This window comes from Schistocerca serialis, chromosome 2 (genome assembly GCF_023864345.2).
Source record: "Schistocerca serialis cubense isolate TAMUIC-IGC-003099 chromosome 2, iqSchSeri2.2, whole genome shotgun sequence".
NCBI lineage: Eukaryota > Metazoa > Arthropoda > Insecta > Orthoptera > Acrididae > Schistocerca > Schistocerca serialis.
In genome coordinates, this window is record NC_064639.1 from 507,398,686 (window position 1) to 507,416,482 (window position 17,797).

Below are 17,797 nucleotides of genomic sequence, written 5' to 3' on the forward strand. Positions count from 1 at the left end.
TGGGGCTTTGGCAGCTTTTAATGTAATGGATGGTGAAGTTTTAGGGGAGTTTACGAAGCGGTAGAGAAAATGTGTCCAATATATAATTATTCGGAAAAACACGGGAAACATGAATATTGTCATACAGGCATTTTTCCCAAAAAAAAAGTACGTGCAAACCTCCGCCTCCCCCCAAACCATCACTGTTTATATTTTCTTTTTTAACAGCATACAACTAACTTGCGCGCCTAAACTACATAAACACTTAAACATATAGTTATAGTCATATACCCATTAGTTACTGTGTAAACTAATCTCTTTGCTCGCCCTTGCCAGATGGTCGATAGATTGTCGAGATGGTAAATGCAGGTCTGCCAACGTTCACGTGAAAGTTAAATGTTGGTCCGCCTGTACGAGTGTCAATTACCATAGCAACGGTCCTTCAGTTGTTAAAGGTACACGATGCGGTGCGTGGAGTGCGTACCTCTCATCAGTGCGGAGCGTGTGTTTTGTGTATTTGGGTGTGAATAAGGAAAGACTTAACACTTACGATGATAATAAGAAATGGGCTTTGTCCGAAATAGTGTTTCATTAAGCCTACTGATATTGGTTGCATGCTTCGTGACACTGACGCTGGAAAATAGGACAGGTGAGTTAAGTTCGCTTTATGCAGTAGTATACGTCGAAGAACTCCCTTATATTTTACTTGAAACTATTGAATAAACTGCTGGATTTCACTATTAATGTAAGCCTTTCCTAAATAAAAGACAAGGGGAAGGGCTTTTTCCCTGAAAAACAGGAATCAAATTAAAAGTCACGTTGATCCGCGTAAACAACTTGAAAAATTGAAAACACAAATTTTCTCTGGAGTTCATGCGTTTTGTGAGATACCTCCAATCAGCTCAAAGTTTTTGCCTTCTCGGTTGCCGCTTCTCTGAACTTAAAATACAATGGTGCTTCGGTAATTTCATAATATATATGCAAAGTACAATAAAAGGTTGATGATATTTAAGTTCGCCGCCAAATGTGTTTCAGGCCTAAAATTATTTCAGTTGAGTGGCGAAATATTTTCTTGCTAATCAGTGTGTAATCACCAGTTGTCTTTGAGGTACGTTGTCTGTCATACTCGTTGCTGGATGAACAAGGAAAGATCTTCGTACGTTGAAACCTGCATTAAATAAACTGGAAAAAGACCGAGCGAAGTTTCATCGTACGATACATAGCATAGTAATAACATTACTCCTTCCATTATTTTTGGGGATGTTAACAGACACCTAACTGTTGCCGTTTGTGTACTTCGCGACGTATACAATGCACTTAGCGATGAACATACTTATGAAACTGCGAACAGCGTATATAATATACGCTGTTTGGTAACAGTCGAAAAAGAACCAGCAAATGAAACAAGAGGAAGCACTGATAAAGAAAAGAAGCTAAATAGGTCAGTCTCAGAAAATGTGGGAACTACAGCTGTCTTATTTTTCATATTGTTTATGCAGGTGACGACTTCACTACGGTCGCATGGTGTTGTTATCAATCTGATACTTCCACTTTATTTTTTTTTTAGTAACAAATCCTTTAGTAGTAAAGGCACCGGATTCGAATTCGGAAACTTCTAAATAAATGGAGATTACGGCATAATAGGTGTAAAACAAAGTGTAGGGCTACAGATGAAGAGATGCTGAATGAAACGCGTACGGCTGTCACCCATTCGATGACTACCGTAGTAGAACATTGTGTCAAGCGATCCTTCGCAGAACACGCAGAAATTCTGGTCGTATGTAAAGGCTGTTAGTGGCACCAAAGTTAGTGTCCAGCTCCTGTCGAATGAGACAACTAGCGTGGAGTTCGAAATCATCATCATGTGAAATCCAACTCGCCCTCTTCTTACATGACGTACTGAAAGCCTTGGATCAAGGCAATCAGGTAGATGAAATGTGGCTTGATTTCCGAAAAGCATTTGACTCAGTACCACACCTAGCTTATTGTCAAAAGTTCGATCATATGGGGTATCAAATGAAATTTGTGACAGGATTGAGGACTTTCTCTGGTGTGTGTGTGTGTGTGTGTGTGTGTGTGTGTGTGTGTGTGTGTGTGTGTGTGTGTGTGTGGGAGGGGGGGCAGGCATATTTTCTTGAATGGAGAGTCATCGTCAGATGTATAACTTACTTGGGTAACACACCCAAAGTAAGTTATACTGAAGTGTATTGGGACCCTTGATGTTCATGTTGTGTATTAATGACCTTGCGGACAATATTAATAGTAAAATAAGGCTTTTTGCAGATGATGCAGTTGTCTGTAACGAAATACTATCTGAGATAAACTGCATAAATATTCAGTCAGATCTTGATAAGATTTCAGCGTGTTGCAGAGATTGATAATTTGCTCTAAATGTTCAGAAATGTAAAATTTCGCACTTAACAAAACGAAAAAAACACGGTATCTTATGACAGCATGAATGAGCCACTGTTGGAATTGGCCAACTCGTTCAAATACGTGGGTGTAACTGTAGGGATATGAAATGGAATGATCACATAGGTTCAGTCGTGGGTAAAACAGGTGGTATAGATCTGTTTATTGGTACAATACTGTGAAAGTGCTATCCGTCTATAAAAAAGATTGCTTACAAATCACTCGTGCTATTGGTTCTAGAATATTGCTCAAATGTGTGAGATCCGTATCAGATAGGACCAATGCGGCATATTGGACGTATACAGAGAAGGGCAGCACGAATGGTCACTGGTTTGTTTAATCAGTAGGAGAGTATCATAGAGATATTGAAGGAACTGAACTGGCAGACTCTTGAAGACAGACAAGAACCAGCTTTTGAAGACAGACGTAAACTATCTCGAGAAAGCCTATTAACAAAGTTTCAAGAACCAGCTTTAAATGGTTATTCTAGGGCAGGGGTTCCCAACAGATTTTTCTCGAGGACCCCGTCATCGAGCATGATTGGTACCTTGTCATATCACAGTATCAAGTACCTAAAAAAACCAAATGAAGAGTCTTTTTATACCTTTTCTATTTTTGGTACTTAGAAAAAACATTGACATATTCATTATTGAAAAAAATATTGATCTTAAAAGTTTTTCAGTTTAGCCATCATTGTTATTAACTATTTGCTTCTATCTAATTCTAGTTTTGCGCTAGAGTGTGCTAGTGTCAGTTGACGCTAGACGCAGAAGTGCCGGCCGGGGTGGCCGAGCGGTTTTAGGCGCTACAGTCTGGAACCGCCGACAGCTACGGTCGCAGGTTCGAATCCTGCCTCGGGCATGGATGTGTTTGATGTCTTTAGGTTAGTTAGGTTTAAGTAGTTCTAAGTTCTAGGAGGCTGATGACCTCAGATGTTAAGTCCCATAGTGCTAAGAGCCATTTTTTGACGCAGAAGTTAGCTTTCGCTAAAGCTCTGCTCATGCAGGAAGCGGCCAAAACAAAAAAATCTGTTATCATACGAAATTATTTAATATATTTTTCATTCTTATAGCATCTTGCGGACGCCTCTGGCATAGCTCGCGGACCCCTGGGGTCTGCGGATCACCTGTTGGGAACCACTGCTCTAGGGATATACTACAACTCCCTAAGTATCGCTCACATAGGGATAGTGAGGATAAGCTTATAATAATCAGTGCACGCACAGAGGCCCATTCTTCCCACGCTCCATAGGTGAGAGGAACAGGAAGAAATCCTAATAAGTGGTACAGTGGGACGTACCCTCCGCCATGTACCCCACGGTGGTATGCAGAGTATAGATGTAGATGTAGAACGATTTAGGTTTCCCACGGTTTCCCACCATCGCTGAAGTTAAATGCTGGGACGATTCTTTGAAAGACACGGACGATTTCTTTAACTGTCCTTCCCCAGTAGGGGTTCGGGCTCCACCGCTAGTAACATATTACATCTTACTTCATTGCTAAAATCGGATCCTGACTACCTGACCATCCATTCATTTTCTGCAAAAATGAAATCATATCTGCTTCACCCTGACTCTTCATTATAGTGTGTACGATTGTACTAAACGTCGAGCACTTGCAGGCAAATGCAGCAAGGATTTGCGAATGTGGGATCATGTCACGGGTTGTTAATGCGGGATTAAATTCCTGTAGTCTCATAAATACTTGGTATTGACAAGGCACGTAGTAAGTAAATGGATCGATCATTGAAGGTCACTCGTGAATGAAACTGGTGATATCATTTCATTTGTACGAGACTACGGAGTTAAACGTGTCCACAAAACGAGTGTTCATGCAAAACAGACTTCTATAGCACACTATTTATTATAGAGGAATGCGCGAAGCGGGATGTAAAATTGCAGTTCAGAAACTCAGAGAAATGCCCCGAATGAATAAAAACTTCGAGAATATGTTGAACGATATGCCAGCAGTAAATGATTGAGATCGTCGAGAGATGGCGTACCATTAACCATGACCATGACTGATGGGAAGGCCAGAAAATTCAGTTTTACGGCAATGAAGAGCTGTCAAACGAAGTTGATAAGGGCAAGGCAGTGCTGTATTCGTTATCGAAATATCAGCAATTGAGTATTAATAAGCAGTGCTATCGGTCTTCTAGAAATAGGTTTGCCCTAGTGTGACGTTTCAGCTCGTACAGGGTACACTGCATAAATTACGAGACCTGTGTGGAACCAGGATATACACAGTGATGAACGGTCGCGATGGGAGGGTATATTTTGGTACCGTATTATCTACATATACATGACTACTCAGCAGTTCATTTAGGTGTCCCTAAGAGAGTTTATCTAAACACTTTCAGGCTTCAGACTATTTCTATACCGTTCCACTCTCGAATAGCAAGCAGGAAAAACGAACTCTTCAGTTTCCCCGTGCGAGCTCTGATTTCTCTTATTGTATTACGATGATCATTTCAAGTTGTGTAGGTAGGTGTCAACAAAATATTTTCGCATTCGAAGGAGAAAGTTGGTGACTGACATTTCGCGAAACGATCTCGCCACAACGAAAATGGCTTTATTAATTACTATTAAAAACAGTCTTGATCACAATTTATTTTACAAGGAGACCGGTTTCGACCACTACTGTGGTCATCTTCAGACCATTGAGTAGGAACCCCTTTCTGTTGGAGAATCACAACAGAAAGGGGTTCCTACTCAATGGTCTGAAGATGACCACAGTAGTAGTCGAAACCGGTCACCTTGTAAAATAAATTGTGATCAAGACTGTTTTTAATAGTAATTATTTACAAGACATTGATCACTGCTGTTCCCATAATGCATTCAAAAGTAAGAAAATGGCTTTGTTGTAAAGATTGCCACCCCAACTCGAGTATGTATCGGCGACACTCTCTTCACTATTTCGCGATAGTAAAAAACGAGCTGCCCTTCTTTGGATTTTTTCGATGTCCTCCGTCAATCCTATCTGGTAAGGATCCCTTACCGTGCAGCAGTACTCTCGAAGCGGCGGACTACAGAAGACTAGAAGACTACAGTCTCTTTAGATTGTTTCATTTTCTGTGTGTTCCACCAATAAAACACAGTCCACAGCTCACCTTCCCCTCGACATTTATGTATGTAGAGTCTATGATTCCTCGTCTTTGAAACTGCTTTTGTCATGCTTTTTCAGTTCTTCATTGAAGTTGACAGTTTAGTATGAAGTTAGCATAGGAAGTTTTTTCAAAATGTTAAGTGTCGTTAGAGTAAAACTTGTGCTATCCGTGGGCTGGACTTCTTGTCATCTCGATGTAAACGATATTATGAACATAAGACGCATATTAATAAGATTTATTACTGCTAATTAAAAATGCTGCTACATTTCTTCGGCTCCTTGTTAGGGCACGATGTGTCGTTTAGAAAATGCTAATGAATCTTCTGTCTCAACTTTCGTGAAAAAACTACATTTCTCTTCATTCATATTTAATTAATATTCATACTGGTATCTAAAACTCCGCAGTAGGCCATATTCTCTTTGTAATATGCAAATAGAGGGTGACAGTTATTGAACTATATGAAATAAAATCGTCATAACTTCTGAACGGCTTGCGTTAGGACGTTCAAACTAAACGGTTGGCCGCGGGGCATGATGGGAATTAGTATGCGCATGTACATTAGCGACGAAGTTCTCTTTCATTTGAATGTGTGCGTCAATAAGCAAAATTGGCCGATTTAGGGGACTGAGAATCCGCAATTCCTTGATGGCACGGTGACTACCGAATGGTACGTGAAGATTTTAGAAGATGATGTCATCCCCGTTCTCCAAAGTGACGCTGATATCAAGATGTGGTTCATGCAAGACGGAGTTCGATCTCACTAAAGCAGAAGAGAGTTTGATGTCCTGGAGGAACACTTTAGGGTCCGCATTCTGGCTCTGGGGTACCTAGAGACCACTGGCAGGGGCCTCGATTGGCCGCCATATCTCCGGATCTGAACACATGCGACTTCTTTTTGTGCGGCTGTATTAAAGACAAGGCGTACAGCAATAACCCCACAACCATTTCTGAGCTGGAAACAGCTATTCAGGAGGTCACCGACAGCACAGATGTTCCGACACTTCAGCGGGTCATGCAGAATTTCGTTACTCGTCTGCGACACATAATCGCCAGTGCTGGCAGGCACCTCGAACATGTCATACCCAAAATCCGAATATCTGCAGTGACGTTTACTTGTTGAATAAAGTGTGTGCACACCGTAGTTTGTATCTGATTTACGTTTTCTCCCGTGTAGTTCAATAATTATCACACTGTACATGTAATAGATATAACCATCCTCAGATACGAAATGCTAACGGAACAATATCAGAAATGAAAAACAGCGTTACCGTACTGAGTGTCTTTTCTTTTTCTGCCTGTAATTATCCTTACATAGCAGCAAAGAAATGTGCCGATCGATGTCGAACAACCACATTAGGTTCTTCACGACCTGAGCTTGGTATGTTTGCAATTCTGGTACGAACGGAAATCAAACCACCACGATACACACACATATGCCAAATATTGTAATACTGATTTTTTAAGTTTTTTGTTTAGTTCATCGCTGTAGTTCTCCCAGCATTCACCTTCATCGTTTAAGGAATCCATGGGAAACCAGATCCTAATGACCGAATCGGAAGTTCAGCTCCGCCCGGCCAACTGAGAGTCCGGTACCTTAAACACTGCACCATCTCGCAAGATGAAACCTGTAAAAAGCCCCAAATGTTTTATGGTTCTGGCTTAATGAGGCCATCTCGCGGAACGAGGCATAACGGTAAAACCGGCACTGCATACCGAAACATTAAAATGGGTATCAAAAGCAGTCCAGAACTAATGTCTGTGTCATGTTGAGTTCTGATGTGGTTTTACTGCTGATACTCGTGAAGAAGTGGACAAATTTGGTATTTCGGAAGAGCTGAAGAAGTAAGATGCAAGAAAGACAGGACAGAAAGTACACTGAAGCGCCAAAGAAACTGATATAGGAATGTGTATTCAAGTGCAGAGATATGTAAACAGGCAGAATACGGTGCTGCAGTGGGAAACGCCTATATAAGACAAGTGTCTGGCGCTGTTGTTAGATCGGTTACTGCTGCTGCAATGGCACATTATTAAGATTTAAGTGAGTTTGAACATAGTGTTATAGTCGCCGCACGAGCGATGGGGCGCAGAATCTCCAAGGTAGAGATGAAGTGGAAATTTTCCCTGACGACCGTTTCACGAGTGCACCGTGATTATCAGGAATCCGGTAAAACATAAAATATCCGACATCACTGCGGCCGAAAAAGATCCTGCAAGAACAGGACCAACGACGACTGAAGACAATCGTTCAACGTGACGGAAGTGTAACCCTCAAATTGCTACAGATATGTATTGTTGTGCCATCAACAAGTGTTAGCGTGGGAACCATTCAACGAAACATTATCGACATGGGCTTTCGGAGACGAAGGCCCACTCGTGTACCCTTGATGACTGCACGACACAAAGCCTTACGCCTCGCCTCGCCTGGTCCCGTCAACACCATGACTAGAAACATGCTGCCTGGTCAGACGAGTCTCGTTCGTTTCAAATCGTATCGAGCGGATGGACGTGTACGGGTATGGAGACAACCTCATGAATCCATGAACCCTGCGTGTCAGCAGGGGACTGTTCAAACTGGTGGAGGCTCTGTAATGGTGTGGGGCGTGTGCAGTTGGAGTGATATGCGATTCCTGATGGTCTAGATATGACTCTGACAGGTGACACGTACGTGAGCATCCTGTCTGATCACCTCCATTCATGTCCATTGTGTATTCCGAAAATTTGGAAATTTGTGGTTAGGTTCTGTGGGACCAAACTGCTGATGTCATCCATCAGTCCCTATACTTACACACTAATTAATCTAACTTAAGCTAAGGACAACACACACACCCATGCCCGAGGGAGCGCTCGATCGGGGGGGGGGGGGGGGGGGGGGGGGAGCCGCGCGAATCGTGACGTGACAAGACACCTAAGACCGCGCGAATAGCCCGCGCGCTGTGTATTCCGACGGACTTGGGCAATTCCAGCAGGGTGACAGTGCGACACCCACACGTCCAGAATTGCTACAGAGTGGCTCCAGGAACACTCTTCTGAGTTTAAACACTGTCGCTGGCCACCAAACTCCCCAGACATGAACATTATTGAGAATATCTGGGATGCCTTGTAACATGCTGCTCAGAAGAGATCTTCACCCCCCCCCCCCCCCCCCCCCATACTCTTACGGATTTATGGACAGCTGTGCAGGACTCATGGTATCAATTCCCTCTAGCACTACTTCAGACTTTAGTCGAGTCCATGCCACGTTGTGCTGCGGTACTTCTGCGTGCTCGCGGGGGCCATACACGATATTAGGCAGGTGTACCAGTTTTTTCGGCTCTTCAGTGTATTTCACAAGGCGAAACGGCTTCCACTAAAAGAAACAGCTGCTAAAATTCAAAAATGTAAGCCGACAGGCATGAAAAACATTAATAAGAGCTGTATGTGGAGCACAGATCTACGCCACCTGGTCAAAAATATCAGGATACAATGACGCAAGAGACGACATGCCAATATAAAAGGAGGCAGGGAGTATTGTGCTGTCAGCATAGGAGCAGTAACGGCGAATGGGACTGACAGGAGAGTTCTGTGGCTTCGAACGTGGACTAGTCATCTGATGTCATCCGAGTAACAAATTCATTAGGATCATTTCAACCATTCTAAAGCTGTCCCAAGTTGACTGTTGGTGATGTGAACGTGCAGTGGAAACCCGAAGGAACAACCACAACTAAACCAAGACCGTGCAGACTTACTGTACTGACGGACAGAGACCTTTGATCTTTAAGGCGAGTGGTTGTAGAAAATCGCATGAAATCTGTGGGAGGAATCACTCATGAGTTCCAGAGTGCTGCCAGCAGCCCTGCTGGCACGCTGACTTCATGCAGGGTGTTATAAAGAATGGGGTACGGTGGTCGAGCAGCTGCTCGTAAGCGACACATTACTAAGCGACGCTGAGGTCGTGTAAAGAGGGACGCCACTGGACCGTGAATGGCTGGAGACGAGTGACTTGGAGTGACGAATCACACCATTACCGAGTGGCAAACCGATGGAAGAGTTTCAGTTTGGCGAATGCCTGGAGAACGTTACCTGCCATCATGTGTAGTGCCAACAGTAAACTATGGAGGAGGTGCTGTTAGGATATGGGGATGTTTATTTCGTGTTCCCCTTATTGCGCTTAAGAAAACTCTTAGTGTGGGAGAATTTGGAAACATTTTACATCATTGTGTTTTGCGCACACTAGAGTAACAGTCCGAACGATTATTGGTAGTATCATCATGATAATTTAGCCTGTTTTAAAGCAGTATTATGAGGCAATGGTTTGTGGACAATAACATCCACGAAATTAACTGGCCTGCCCAGATCCGCGGCCTGAACCCACTAAGACGTAGACTTTGTTCCAGACCCTAGAGTCCACCATCACTACCTTTTCTTCTGGCTCTTGAGGAAGAATGAGCTGCCATTCCTCCACAGACATTCGGCCACCTCTTTGAAAGCGTCGCCAGCAGCGTTGAAGCCATCATAAAGGCGAAGGGCGGACACATCCCTTATCAATGCCCAAGCATACGTGTCCGGATACTTTTGGTCAGGTAGCGTATGTGAGCACGAAACATGGACAGTGCGGAAAGCAGTAATGAAACGATTAAAAAGCTTTGAAATGCGACCGTTAAAAGATCGTAAGGTCTGATCAAGTGAGAAGACATCCTTGATCTTACAGCGAGGAAAAAAAAATAAACACCTGAATTAAGGATACATTGAAGCGAAGAGAGAGAATGGTCGGGCACACAATACGACATGAGTCGTTGCAGCAAGTCGTAGCTGAAGATGTGGAGGGAAAGAGTTGCAGCGACAGGTCTAGAAATGAGTATATGAGGTAGATCGTTGACACAGCAGTTATGCTGGTGTGAACACGATAGCTGACAAGCGACGCCGGCCGGGGTGGCCGAGCGGTTCTAGGCGCTACAGTCTGGAACCGCGCGACCGCTACGGTCCCAGGTTCGAATCCTGCCTCGGGCATGGATGTGTGTGATCTCCTTAGGTTAGTTAGGTTTAAGTAGTTCTAAGTTCTAGGGGACTGATGACCTCAGAAGTTAAGTCCCATAGTGCTCAGAGCCATTTGAACCATTTTTTTGTTTTGTTTTTTTGTTTTGACAAGCGACATGAATGGAAAACTCTTATTAGACCAGCCGTAGACTTACGACTGTAGCAGTACTATTCGTCCATACACTTGTGCGAAAATTGAGAACTCTTGACGTATTTCAAACATGAATTGTTGAGGTGCCACTTTTAAGCGTTTGTGTGGCTCCCAGTGATTCCCGACTCTTCTCCAATGTGGAAAAACTTACAGTTAGCGTTTCGCAAACGGCGAACAGTAGTTGTTACTCAGACACAGTCATGTGACGCATACCTGTGCACTGATTAGTAGTTTCATATAACAGCTGTGCTGCAGGGTCCAGAAATAAAAGTCTGCAATATACAGGGTGATTCAAAAAGAATACCACAACTTTAAAAATGTGTATTTAATGAAAGAAACATAACCTTGTTATACATCATTACAAAGAGTATTTAAAAAGTTTTTTTTTCACTCAAAAACAAGTTCAGAGTTGTTCAATATGGCCCCCTCCAGACACACGAGCAATATCAACCCGATACTCCAACTCGTTCCACACTCTCTGTAGCATATCAGGCGTAACAGTTTGGATAGCTGCTGTTATTTCTCGTTTCAAATCATCAATGGTGGCTGGGAGAGGTGGCCGAAACACCATATCCTTAACATACCCCCATAAGAAAAAATCGCTGGGGGTAAGATCAGGGCTTCTTGGAGGCCAGTGATGACGTGCTCTGCCACGGGCTGCCTGGCGGCCGATCCATCGCCTCGAGTAGTTGACGTTCAGGTAGTTACGGACAGATAAGTGCCAATGTGGTGGCGCTCCATCCTGCTGAAATATGAATTATTGTGCTTCTTGTTCGAGCTGAGGGAACAGCCAATTCTCTAACATCTCCAGATACTGTAGTCCAGTTACAGTAGCACCTTCGAAGAAAAAGGGACCAAAAACTTTATTGGCTGAAATGGCGAACAAATGTACAACTAAATGAAACTTTATAGCTCCCTTAATTCGCCGACAGATAGTGCTTAGCTCTGCCTTTTGTCGTTGCAGAGTTTTAAATTCCTAAAGTTGTGGTATTCTTTTTGAATCACCCTGTATTTAGCCGTTTCAGAGATGTTCTCATTTTCATTATTGACGAATCTGGCCTTCATTTGCGGATATACTTTTTCGACAAGGACTTGTATTTCATACCAGTCTGATGTCTTTTGACTTACAAATAAGTTTTTGTACTTTAAAATGGCCTAAGGTTGAAATTTGGAACGTATAACAATAAAATAAAAAGTATCACAGTCAAATGGCGGGAGCATCATTCAAAAAATTTATCATGACTGTGGCTCCAGCCAAAATAAAAATTATGAACGTTAAAACATTCCACGGTGCGTTTCAAACGGCAGTATTCACACAGGCTGTAAACAGGGAGTTGTGAGGGGGGAGGGGGAGAAGAGATGAGACGGAATGAACATCAACGTCTTTGTTTCTCAGGACGAAAGTTTTGACCCTGATGACGAGAACGTGGTCCGTCTAGTTACATATGTTCTAGCCGCGCTCACTCGTGTTACAGTAGTGGATTTCATGCTTTGGCGCCATCTCAGTCTGTATTTTCTTGTTTGCTTTGTTTTCGTGTCACGTTACAAATGTTCCATGACGACTGAGATACTCTTTCCCATGGGGTGTTCTTCCACAAAAGAGACCAGATACATGAAAGGGAAAAATGCTGTGGGATTTAAAATACCTGGACTGGTAACAAGTAATGGAAATTGACGAAACAGTATTGGTTCAAATGGCTCTGAGCACTATGGGACTTAGCTTCTGAGGTCATCAGTCCCCTAGAACGAAGAACTACTTAAACCTAACTAACCTAAGGACATCACACACATCCATGCCCAAGGCAGGATTCGAACCTGCGACCGTAGCGATCGCGCGGTTCCGGACAGTAGCGCCTAGAACCGCTCGGCCACTCCGGCCGGCGAAACAGTATTTATCAAATAACATTTTCAACGGTGAAAAAGTCAGCTCTGTTAACGAGGAAAATACAGTTGTTTTGACTTAATTAGTACTAAAGAAAAAAATAAAAACACAAAGGAATACGCTTCCTGTGGGTCTGTTGCATTGTAAATATTGTTTGCGTCGCGTGACCTGAGTCAGGGGGTGGACTTGTTTGCAGCAAGACAACTATCCGCAAGGGCAGTGTGGTGATGTCTGGAACAGTGCGGACTGTCATCACGGCGGCCGTTGTTGTGGCTGTTCTTGATGCGGCAAAAGTGAAAAGCCCGCCGACAATAGTGCGACCACACTGCTGTGGCACCATTTCGTTGTTTCAGAGGAGCACCATTCCTGAGTACACCTTCGCGATCGGCGTGTCCATGTGTGGGAACTCGGGGAACGAACACTGCCAGACTGCTCTCGTCTGTTTCTCATGGGATCAGCAATTGGCGTGATGGCGTCACGTGGCATTGGGTACGCCACACGATGACCTGTGGTTCGCATGGCCGGCTTTTTTCACAGCAGGCATTGCATTCTTGACACTTTAATGCCGGTGGCTGTGTCTTATATTTGAGTTGTCCGTGATGTTATGTTTCAACAACGCAACACAAGACCCCAAAAAGTTAAAAAAAGGGCAGATCGGTTTGTGTTGTCGTGAAATAAGAGAGGGAGTTCCACACACGAATTGGGGTGTCAGTCATTAAAACAAAGACGTTTTAAGCTGTAGCAGGACCTTCTCATCAGATTTCAATCACCAACTTCCCCCTCAGAATGTGAAAATATTTTGCTGTCGCCCACCTACATAGGGAGAAATGATCATCATAATAAAATAAGAGGAATCAGAGCTCTTTTCGAGAGTGGAACGGTAGAGAAGTAGCTTAAAGGTCTTTCGATGATCCCTCTGCCAGGCACTTTATTGTCAATTGTATAGCAATTATGTAGATCGCATTTCTATGTATAGATTTTTAAAAAATAAATGTCATTGTCTTCCAATTGTTTCACTTCCAGCAATGTCACATCAAAAGTTTATTGAGAAAATCCGCTTAGAAGGCTTGATTTGGCCATTAATAAAATTTATCATTGCTAGTTCCGTAAATCTGGTGGTACTTTTCGACTTTTTGCGCGATGGGTGATATATGATGACTTCACTTTCATCATTTGGTATTGGGCAAAGCGAAGTGTTGTGTTGGTTTCCTGCCTCGTGTCAACATACCACTGGTTGTCAATGATGGCGCTTTTCATTCCGTTACGTTCACAGAAGATCGGTGTCCCACAGGGTTCTTTGGTAAGTATCACACTTTTCCTCATACCTATCAATGGGTTTCTAACCTCTGTTGGCCTCTGGTTACCCCAGCGTTGTGTATCGACGATTTTTGCATCTGTTTCAGTTCCCACTCGGCAGCATCTGCTGAACGCCAGCTCCCAGGCGCCATCCGACGGGCCCCTACGTGGGCCCTCTCCCATGGCTTCCAGTTTTCTTCTTCCAAAACGCCGGTTGTGCGTTTTTGCCGTCGACCCAAAGTACACATTGATCCAGAACTTTATTTAGGCGACCATTTCCTAGATGTTTGTAGCACAGTCCCGTTTCTTGGACCTTACTTTTGATAAAAAGTTGACGTGGCTGCCCCATATTTGCTACCAGATGACTATCTGCGCGTGAAAGCTTAATACTCTCCGCCTCCTGGCCCACACATCTTGGGGTGCAGACCCTGCTACTCTTCTCCATCTTTAGAGTGCTCTGGTTTTGTCCAGGCTATATTATGGTTGTCAGCTTTATGGCTCAGCGGCTCGTTCCACTGTGGAAGTACTTGACCCTGTTCATCATTGTGGACTGCGTCTGGCTATCGGTGCCGTTCGCATAGTGTTTTAACATTTACCGACTCGATGAGTAGCTTGCAGGCTAAAGACCGATGATGCTCTCGTCATCCCTTGGTCTCTGGTATCCATGACCTCTTTGCCCTTGGACGTGCCGCCTTTTCCGTTGCCGTCCTGTGGGTCCCAGGCCACATGGGCATCTCAGGGAATGAATTGGCTGACCGTTCCGCTAGAGAGGCAGATAGTTACCCCCTGTTCCCTTTCATGATTCCAGATGCAGATATGCGTTTACACATCAAATCTCTCTTTGCCAAAAAGTGGAATGACGTCTGGTGCGCTACTGGTCTCAGTAATAAACTCTGCACAATCAAGGAGATTAGTGCAGTTCGGCGCTCTTCCTTGTGCTCCTCCCGGAAGGTGTCCACTGTCTTATGCCGTCTACGCATCGGTCATACTAGGCTCACCCATTGTTTTCTCTTGCATAACGAGCCACCCCCACAATTGTGGATGTGGAGCCAGATTGACGGTATCCCATACGTTGGTGGAATGTCCACTACTTTTGGCCCTTGGTACTAAGTATAGTCTTCCCGACTCCTTGTCTTTAATATTAGCAGACGATTCATGGATGATTAACTGCGTCCCGTTACCCCTGGAGCAGGAGCAGGGTGTTTGTGGTTGGGGCCTCTCTTCGTGTTTTCTGGGTCTGGGACCCATGACCACTCCCCTGTGCAAAGATCATTCTTTTATCCCTCAGTTTTTCCAATGTTTAGATTTGACCTACCCTTTTATGCCATCTACGGTGTGTGTCTTAACTTCCTCACTTTATAGTTTAACCTCTCTGAATAGATCCGCCCACTTTTAGCGGACTCTCCGACTTACGCTAGTAACTTTTGAATCGCGGGACTGATGACCTCGCCGTTTAGTCCCATAACCCCCCAATCAATCAATACGTGGCGTCCAGTGTGAAATTTACTTTATACGATAAGGATCTATAGAAATTCGTCCATCGCTGCGCTAAGTGCTTTAATGCCGCACTGAAATAATACTAAGAAGTAGATACAGGTTAAATCTTTAAGAGGATAGTCCAGTAAAAAATAAAACTTTTTGCTTAATTAATCAGTTGGTCTCAAATTTTTACATACAATTTCTGTATATTGCTAAATATAACTACAAGGTTACAACTCGATTCATCCAACCGTTTTTGAGAAATTATTGTTTTATTCTATTTTGAAGAGTTTTTTGAAAATTTTCTTTTATATAAGAAATTTACTTTAATGTGCTTGAAAAATTGAAGACTGTATTTAATAATATAGACTAGCAGTTTTATGTATGCTTTTTTGGATATCTTTTACGATGACCTTAACATTAATTTTCAAAGTTCTGAATCTTTTTATTGAAATAATCTAAACGTTCACGTATCAGTATTTTCTTTTCTAAATATTTTTATTTCAGAATTATACTCAAGACTGTTAGCAGTGACAGTAGGTGTTCTCTCAAAAAATTTCGTCCGAGTTTGGGAATATTTACTATGAATAAGTGGTTTTTGAATGTTCAGTTTTACAAATTAGAGATAAATGCACTCAAAGTAACACAACACAATCATCCACCTGTCCTTGCTTTAAAATCCACCTGATCTGTAAGTTGTGCTTCCTGCTCGTTTCTGAGCTTCCTCAGCATCGATGGCTGTCAATCTCGATGCATGTCGTCTTCTTTTTTCAAATCCTAGGCACCGTTTGGCCTTTTGCTTCCAAAATTTGCCTCCATCCCTGTAGTCTAGTTCTTTGCATGTTGCAGTCCATTTTTTGTGTCTGTGTTCGCAGATTATTCGTTTTATCCTCGCGTTAAGCCTGTTTCAGATCGGTTTTAGTGTGGGGTCGTTTGTTCTTTTAATTTCTTTGTACACCCTTTTCTCGTATGAGCGCTAGCGCTGCCTGTGGAATGGTGGGTTTCCAGTTTTGTATTACTTTTTTGGCGATATTTTCTTCAATTGCGGTTTGAATTGTCGATTCTATTTTTCTGGTGACCTTCAGTAGATCCTGGTTTTCTGTGATCGTTACTGGGTCAGCTAGTTAGTTGCGTATTTTTTGCTGGTTTCCCTCCCAGTCTGCTGCTCTGTAGTTTCTAATCGTCCTTGTTTCTGGTCTGGGTGGTGGTGGAGGGGCCTCTGTGGTTGTGAACAGTATTGGTAGATGATCGTTTGTTATCATTGGGCCTACTTCGTGTTGTGCTATGGCTTCTTGTAAGCATGGTCTGTAGATAATATGGTCTGGTGTGCTGGTGTGGAGTGGTCTGCATATCGAATATATGTCGGTTGATTGATTGGGAGTCTGTTCCACTGTCCTGTCGTCAGCAGATCGAAAAGGAGTTGTCCATTGCTATTTTCCGTGGTGTCTACTAAATTCCTCTGCCTAGCGTTTGCGCCCATCATTATGATTACCTTTCGGAATGTGTGGAGGTATTGAAAGAGAAGTCCATTGGGAAGCGTTATCTTGGGGAGGAGGGGGGGGGGGGGGGGCAGTGTAGAGACACGCCACTGATAGTTTTTCTCTTTCCTCGATTGGTATTTGTATTACTAATGCTTCTAGATCTTGGTGTTTTTGTGGCAAACGTAGTTCTATAGTTGGTATTTTCCTGTCCGTGTATAGGGCCACTTCTTCTCTACCGCTATTGTCTGACCTGTGTTTTATGTGGCAGTTATATCCTGGGAATTCTACTTCGTCTTTTTTTTTCTTCGACCATGTCTCTGTTACATCCATTACGTGTATTTTCTGATGGTGAAGTGTGTAGTTGACAATGGTGTTTTTGTTTTTTAATCCGCTCGCGTTTGCGTATAGGAAGTTCAGTTGTGCGTCTCTTCTGTCGGTTTCTGCCGTGTTCGTTCTGCTTGGGTTTGTGGTGTTTTATTTCTTTTTACTGGTGTGGGTTTGGGTGTTCTTTTCCGTTCCTATCGTGATCAAATGGACTGATTGTGACGTGTATCCCTTTACCTACTTGTGTTACTTTTACTATTCTTCCGTAGATCTTTTTGGACATTTCTCCTGCTGTCTGTGCTATCTCCCGTTTTTATTTTTTTTTACTTTTTTTTACTGTAATAGGTTCCATAGAACGGTTGTGGCGTACCTAATGACATCTTCCTTTACCCATCTGTCCTGCTCCTCTTATATACTTCTCCTTCCTCGTCACGTGATCGCAAGCCACCAGGCAACATTCAGTCTGGCGGTGGGCAGTGGTCGTTTTTTAGCTCACCAACAATTTTTTTCACCGATGTATGTTGGCATTATAAGTGGAAGTTAGTTTCCGAACTGCCCTCTTATTACCACGAGATGGAGAACAATCGCTCATAATGAAGAATGCAGTTCAATCATCTGATTCTCTACTGAGATAGGACAAAACTGGCGATCCCGTACGGAGATATTTCCGTTGAC

The 17,797-nt window shown here is 43.2% G+C and overlaps 1 protein-coding gene across 1 annotated transcript in view; it reads left to right on the plus strand.

The window, feature by feature from the left end:
- The first annotated feature begins 440 nt into the window (after positions 1-440).
- Positions 441-17,797, plus strand: part of LOC126457474 (uncharacterized) — a 402,668-nt gene continuing 385,311 nt past the window's right edge. Inside the window, exon 1 of the mRNA XM_050093768.1 lies at positions 441-628. Coding sequence (XP_049949725.1) covers positions 544-628 — 85 coding nt within the window. The 5' untranslated portion in view covers positions 441-543. The remainder of the gene's footprint in view (positions 629-17,797) is intronic.